The following is a 7,813-nucleotide window of genomic DNA, read 5'->3' as shown; positions in this document are numbered from 1 at the left end:
GAATATATAGGAATCTGTCTCAGAAACTACTAAAGTAGAATGACACATAGGTCTTAAATTCCAATACTTTCATTAGACATTTATTAGGGTAAACTTTCAAATGTTAGGGATAAAGAAGCAGTGAGACACACAGTTTCAGGCTGGTAAAGACTGTTTTAGAACACATTAGACTAGGAAAAACAGATGTTCATTTGTGTATGAAAATGTAAGTCCTTCCTGGTTTTACTGTTATGATAAATTCTTCTGTTTAAGACAGATACACTTTTACTTAGAATCAGCCTTTTAATTCCCATTTAGTGAACAAACATAGAATAAAAACTTATTTACATGTATTTCATACATACACAAAATATTTTAACTTAAACACAATTAAAATCTGTCAAAAAGATCAAAATATCAAAAAGTATCAAATTAAATAAGGGCATCCCCTAGACTAAGAATTTTGAGTTATTTTGTTGTTTACATTTGCCATAAAATACACTGGGAAAGTTAAAAACCCCAACCTCTATGTAAGCCTATTTTTAGGGTTTATAGAGTCAGAGAATATACCAGTAGACAAGTATGACATGTAATGCCATCAGTTCCATCATGATGGAAGTCTGGAAAGATACTGAAAGATTTAAAACAGACTTGCACAGGGAGAATCTGATTAGAAATTAGAAAATACTTTCTAATGGTAAGTTTCATTATGCTTTGAAAAATGGCCTAAAAAGGAATGAAATCCTCACTGGTATTGGAGATATCATGAATATATTTTTTCAAGTTTTCAGGTGTGAATTAAGTATAATTTCTCCTGCCTATTTCTACCCTTTTACAACATCCTTTGAGATCCCTTTTAGACTGTTTAAATGATAAAGCATTACTATTTAACAATACATTCCAACCTCTTATAGTAGTTGATCTTTCAATGTGTATGTTACAGAATTATAGCAGAAGAAATACAATTTCCGTTTGCCTTTCTATGAGTCATATACAGAGGAGCAAATTATGTTAATTCAGATATTATGGGCAAGACAAAGGGTTTCTGTGGTACCTCAGTAGCAAAAAGAAGATATGGATCCACAGCACTGGAGCAGGCTGCCTGGCTGAGCCAGGGAGCTGGTCCTGCTTCAAACAGGGATCTGCCCCAGCTGAGCTTGGAGATTAGTCCAACCTGTGCAATTCTGCCAGTCTCCACTGGAGATCGAGGAGGCATTTTCAGGATATCAAGATACTTTTGGAGCATGCTAAGGAGCATATTCTCAAATTGCCTGTGATGAGCATGGTTCTTGTGCCTAAAAATGATGCTGGACCCATGCAGAGACTGGAGCTGCCTGAGTGTTCACTTGCATAATACAGCTGCAGGTCTATGTATAAGCTCAACAATCCTCCCAGGTACTACAGTTTGTGAGCAGATCTCTGGATCTGCCTTGCAAGATTGCTTGTTCCTGCTAGTACAGAAAGCAAGAAGCACCCTGTGCAAAATTAGCTAGAATTTCCATAGGAGAGAATTGCTTTGCCTTAAAAGTCTCATATGCTAGCATTTTAATTCTTTTCAAAATCAGGCCCAAGATTATCCAGCCTATTAAAATGTTGCCTGCTCATTTTCTTCAATATTGGTCACAAGACAATTTGATTCAAGAGTTCCAGAGTCACCACGGTATATGGCATTTTCAAAACTTGCTGTAAACATTTGTTGACCACGTCTTTTTTTATAGAAATAATACAAGGTAAGGCCAGTTCCAGCTAGCAGAAGGAAGATCAGTATAAAAATCATCCCACCTAAGCCATTTGCCGATGAAGCAGCAGCTTCTTTTTTTGATGCTGTGAAAGACAAAGCAGAACAATTACTACAAATGCCCAGAGACTGCTATTGCATGCAACAAATACCTCCCTAAGTAACCGAGTGAAAATAAAAGTACTGAACAATCATAATAGCAGTTAAAATTAATGCATGTTACAGATGGGAAATGCAAAATTGAGCTTAATCTCTTTTATGTTCCCTTTAAAAGGAGCGTTATATTGTACTTCATATACCATTTGTCATTTAAAAAAAAAAAAAAAGATATCCAGTTTGAGGGAAAAGCTCTCATTTTCAACAGATTTAAAATAAAATCATCTGTGGTAGATGGTTATTTAAATGAAACATTTCCGGAGGCAATTTTACTTATAAGTAATAAATGCCAATGAACTTACTGAAATTTCTGTTTAGTGGGCTTATAAGAAACAAACTTACCGTTATTGAAAGGTGAATCATGGGTTGGCTCAACTTCAGCAACTTTAAAATTAAAAAAATATATATATTATACAGTTTGAAAGCAATTGTTCAAAGATTAAATGAATACTGCATACATAATTTCTACTTTGTGTTCCTATCAAATTTTAAATAATTATAGAATCATAGAATGGTTTGAGTTGGAAGGGACCTTAAAGATCATCTACTTCTAATTCCCGACCATGGGCAGGGACACCTTCCACTAGACCAGGTTGCTCAAAGCCCCATACAACTTGGTCTTGAACACTTCCAGGGAGGGGGCATCCACAGCTTCTCTAGACAACCTGTTCCAGTGCCTCATCACCCTCAGAATAAATAATTTTTTCCTAATATCCAAGCTAAACCTACTCATTTTCATTTTGAAGCCATTCCCCCTTGTCTTGTCACTACATGCCCTTGGAAAAAGTCTCTCTCCAGCTCTCTCATGAGCCCCTTTTAGCTAGTGGAAGGTGCTATAAGGCCTCACTGGAGCCTTCTCTTCTCCAAATTAAACAATTCCAACTCTCCCAGGCTATCCTCCGAGGGATGGGGCTCCAGCCCTCTGATCACCTTCATAATTCTCCTCTGGACCCAACTGAGAAGGTCCATGTCTTTCTTATGCTGCGGGCCTCAGAACTGAAAACACTACATGGACATGAAAAATATATGAAAACACTTTCCCTGACAATTGAGGCTGAATCCATCAAATATACTTGTTACAAATACTTGTAAACCCCGCCCCCCCAAGACTAACTGTTGTCTCACTATTCAGTGCTTTGAACACTTCCATTGCTTGCGAAGTGTTACTCAATTAATTAGTTGCAGGATTGACTGGCTGTGCCCTACAAAGTTCACAGGTGACTCCATTGCCAACGTGGAGATCCACAAGCAGGAAACTCAATTGGTTCTACACTGCACTGATTATATTATATTATATGAATCTGTTTGCCAATGGCAAATGTGGCCAATTTCATACTGTCTCCCAGTTGATGTGTGCAAACACAGCTGAATCTGTGTGCACACAGTGACTCATGAAAACTGCATGTGTGCAGATTTACATGCTTCATGTTTTATGCAACTCTGCTGTGCACACAAGCGGGACTCACCCCAGCCTGAGACACGTTCAGATTTTACACTGGTTGACATCCAAAAAACTGCAGGGCTACAAGTAACCATTACCAATGAAACATAATGCCCTGCTTGGTTGTCTTAGAATGTCTCCCTGTGCCTTTGTCAGCAGAGAAATTAATTAAGCCCCACTGCTCACCCTCACTTGATGCTTTCTGCTTGCTCATCCAGAAGATTCCAGCACACTTCATCGTGGTAATACTGTCCCCACGGGCAGGACCTCCCTTGTCTCTGCAGGAGCTCGGTGACTTCCCACTGCTCCCCCTTGGCTTAGCTATCAGTGGAGTGTCTGCCTTCTTCTCAGCAGTCACTAGTTAAATCATTTAGTCATCATCTACCGCTCCTTGCCCTCTAACCATAATGACTATGAATGTTTTGTGCATTCTTAACAAGTGATATGTTCTCCCTCACCCCAGGGAGCAGCAAATGTCAAGAAACCAATGTTTCTAAACTGAGAGGAGGAAACAGTGGTTCAGGTTATTCTCCAACATAATTTCTTACCATTTCTATCAGAAGTTACTCTTGGCTTTGATACAGATGCACATGCATCAATGCATAAATTGTACCCAGTGCATAAGCAGTTTGGCTTGATGTATAGTAACCACTGTAGATATGTAAAATAACCCACTGCACAGAAATCCAGAACTTACTTTTGGGGATTTTACAAATAAAATTCTGGTCAACAGAGCAGTAGTAGGTCCTCCAGGTTCCACTTGAGACATCCATATCAACACAGTGTTCATCAAAAATTACTGTAGGCTCTCCTTTCTCCCAGTTGACATATTCTACTGCACTTCTGTCCATCCATATCCATTCTCCTAAAATGAGAAGTACTACCTAGTGAGTGAATTAAGTGGGGAATAAATAAGTCTGCTGGGCACAATGACATCAAGCATAGAATATTTTAGTTGATTAAACCGGCATCACAGAGGGCTTATTTCTTGCTCTTAACAGCCAGAGATTTTCAGGTGGGAGTGTACCAAATATAAATGCTCAAAAATTAACTCCATTAGCCTTCAGGGCCATAGCTGTCAGAGATGTAAGGAAAACATGCTCAGGCTATCTGAGGACCTTTAGCTGAAGCCTGTGCTCAGAGCCATACCTGGGAGCCTCAAGGAAAGCAGAATACCTGCATAAACCAGTCTCAGCAGTGCAAGCATACAGAATGTCCAGGAGATTTTCTTTATGTGTGTATCAAAGATCAACATTTTCTTAGAAGACTGCAGTGATTAAATGTCAAGTACTTTGAGTTAAAAAAGCAATAAGAAACATTTTAATCAACTAGTGAAGTGCTAAGCTAGAACTTTCTACAGATGGAAATATACTCTAATTTCAACAAAGATACAGAAAGCCTAGACCTCTTGGTGATTTATGTTTTAGGTATCTTAGCAGAAAAGCTATTAAACATTTATTAGTTGACTTTTATATGATTATTTAATATTTAGCATATTGGCACTGTTATTTAGTATGTTAGTTGTATTTAGTATTCACTCCTTTTTATTTAGTATTTATTTCATCTCAGTATGCATTGTGAAATAATTACCGTCAATATTTTTGAACAATCCTATCCAGAACTTTCTGAAGTCACTCGCAAGTGGAGACAAATAAAGTAAGAGAAAGTTCATTTCAGCTGAATCTTCTATGGAAACCAGGGAAGCACCTAAAAATATCAATTAAATATTGCATATAATTTCAGCAAGATTTTTTGTTATAAAGTAATTACATCAGTAAACAGTCATGCCATATTTAGTGATCAGCATTTTCATATAGTAGAAATGCTTGATAATAAATTTAAGTTAGGTGTAGCTTATAATTGATATGTTCATACACACATCTATGTATTATCACTTGGTGCTGGATTAAAAAGTCCACACAAACAACTATGAAATATCCTAAGAAAAAAGGGCACTCACCCATTTGGATACACATCATGGAAGCATCAGGCCAGCTTTCCTCAGAAGTGGTGTGAACATAGTAGCAATGACCACGGAAGGGAATCCAAGATCTACCACGCTTTGGTTCAGGGCACCTCCCGGGAAGCTGTGGTGGCTCAGTAGGGATTAACTCTATTAAGAAAACCCACAGTTTCAGTGGAGTCTTAAAAGCCAAGGGAAATATGTACTCCTGCACCACACACCAGCCCAACCAATTTGACATTGATTCCAGGAAAAGAAATATTCTGTAGACTGAACTAATCATAAAAAATTCAACTGAACATGGCAAACTAGTTATAAACTATACTGCTTAGAGCTGGTTCTCCAATCTGCTAAAGAAAGCTTACACCAGTCTAACTGCAACTGTCTTCAGCAAGGCAATTTTTACTTAAAACTTGTGAAACAGAATGAGGAATGAGTCATATACATAAAGAATCTCAACACCACCACCACAAGCCAGTGGCTTGTGTCTAGCCAATTTGTAAAAATGATAGTCAGAGAAGCTGTCTGTACCTGTCCTTGTACATCAAACATCCTAAACAACATAAAAGCAGAATTTAGAACCTGTTGTATCACCTGATTAAAGCCAAAGCAGAGATTAAATGAATACAAAATTTGCTGTAAAGTATGATGGAAATATAAATTTAATATATAATTTAAAACATGTTTGAAAATTACATGCAACATTTGAGTCCTGAAATATTTGAACAGCAGCAACAAACATAAATTAATTGATTAGGCTTAACTCGCATTATTTCAAAAGATACCCTTAAGTGTGAAAGTGTATTATTATTATATTTATAGTGAGGCTAAAGTTGATAATTTCTGCAGTTCTTAACAAAGAAGGATTCAAAAAAAAACCCATGGCATGTGGCATTAAATATTGCAATTTTTTTTATGATGTTCACATGTTGACTGGCCTGTGCAATGAAATTCCTGCACATCACTCAAGACATACTGGGTCTGAGAGTTCTTCCTTTAAAAAGTAATAGTTTTTCACAGGGCATATACTATCTATTACAATCTTTGCATATGTAGAAAAGTTAAATTCAAATAAAGCCATTAATTTAAATTCCAGCCTCCAAATCGCATTTCTGTTATTCAGAACTTACCATTGGATTGTTTACAGAGAGAGGAAAATGTTTCATTACAAAATGCTGTCTTCCAAAACCCATCCAAATCTAAATAGACACAGGCTGTGTTTTTATTTGGTTCTCCACTGGCCCAGTTAAGATACCTGCTCCTCCTTCTATCTGACCATACGTATTGGCCACCATTCTAAAAGCAAATAAGAATAAAGATTATGTCACATATAAGAATTAGATGAAAAGAATATTAAGGTTATACTTGAACATATGTGTAAACTGGGAAAAATAATAATCATGGTTTCTTGCACAAAATTAATTCATCCTCTGAATCCATGAATACATAACAAACTGGTCCAAACTTCACTCTCTCCAGCAGTTAGGGCAGTGGTCCTACAGATGTTTATTTAGCATGCAAACCTATGTTATTCAATTCACACCATCTGTCTCATGCACTAAAGGGGCAAAGGGCCTTGTGGTAATAAATATGAATGTTCAGCTGAAGGTTTTATCAAATGAGTCCACATTCACACACAGATCAAATAAAGATTACAGAGAAACTACTGTCAGCATTCCTCTAACACAGGCTTCTCCAAGTATTTAGAAACCAAATAGAAAAAGCAGAAGTTTCACTGGACAGAGAAAAACTGATGAGGCTTTCCATGGGGCAGGCACCACAGACCCCTGCCACCCACGTTAACAGGGCTTGTAATATGTTTCCAGGTCTTGCAAGGCCCAGCTACTACAGAGTAGCCAAGTGTGTATTTTATCAGTGAATTTCACCACTATTTGCAGAGGGTGACTGACATTAGTCACATCCATGGCTTCTGTCGCTCCATCCTGTGCAACCTAGCTCCATCCTCCTGTGATCTTTGGAGGCAGGCTCCCATCCTGCCCTTTGTGCCATTTGCTTTCCTGTCTCCTTTCCTTTAAAGCCCTTGGCTATCTCTCATTCTGGATTTCTGCCTAATCCTGGTTTTGCAGTGACTGCTCTCACTGAGGTGTGGCTCTGGTTCCTCTCACCTCAACACCTGCTCCCTCTCTCAGTCCTGTGTCCCACCAAGATCTTGTTCTACCTCTCGCTATTGATTTCCCCACAGCTTCAGTTCCAGAAATATCTAGCTACATCACATTTATCCATGTTCTTTTTTACATGTCTTTATTAGCTGCTTCCCATTTCAGACCTTTCCACTCTAAGCTAAGTTTGTTGGCAGTTTTACACAAGACACTGGCTTCGGCTCCAGGAGCCAGCCCAAGGTTTCCCCATTGCCAAAGCTCTGCTCCTGCCTACTCTTTTCCCTATTGCCCAGCACAAGCTCTTGTTCTGCTAGGCTGTGAATTTAAACAAAAACTTAAAATAAATTCACAAAGAAAGGACTATTTTTAACACAATTTTTCCTGTGGTATGCTCAACGATGTGCCTTCAGAAATGA

General features: G+C 38.0%; 1 protein-coding gene across 1 annotated transcript in view; it reads right to left on the bottom strand.

Moving 5' to 3' along the window:
- Nucleotides 1–272: 272 nt before the first annotated feature.
- Nucleotides 273–7,813, bottom strand: part of LOC114069799 (macrophage mannose receptor 1-like) — a 30,169-nt gene continuing 22,628 nt past the window's right edge. The window contains exons 25-30 of the mRNA XM_027906838.1: nucleotides 6,408–6,573; nucleotides 5,275–5,427; nucleotides 4,905–5,021; nucleotides 4,012–4,179; nucleotides 2,216–2,257; nucleotides 273–1,803 (exon numbers count right to left, since the gene is read on the bottom strand). Of these exons, the coding sequence (XP_027762639.1) occupies nucleotides 1,565–1,803; nucleotides 2,216–2,257; nucleotides 4,012–4,179; nucleotides 4,905–5,021; nucleotides 5,275–5,427; nucleotides 6,408–6,573 (885 nt within the window). The 3' untranslated portion in view covers nucleotides 273–1,564. The remainder of the gene's footprint in view (nucleotides 1,804–2,215; nucleotides 2,258–4,011; nucleotides 4,180–4,904; nucleotides 5,022–5,274; nucleotides 5,428–6,407; nucleotides 6,574–7,813) is intronic.

This window comes from Empidonax traillii, unplaced genomic scaffold (genome assembly GCF_003031625.1).
Source record: "Empidonax traillii isolate 1590-97213 ecotype Southwest subspecies unplaced genomic scaffold, ASM303162v1 scaffold1364:size121726, whole genome shotgun sequence".
NCBI lineage: Eukaryota > Metazoa > Chordata > Aves > Passeriformes > Tyrannidae > Empidonax > Empidonax traillii.
The sequence above is the reverse complement of the archived record's forward strand: the minus strand, read 5'-3'. Positions and strand labels throughout refer to the sequence as shown.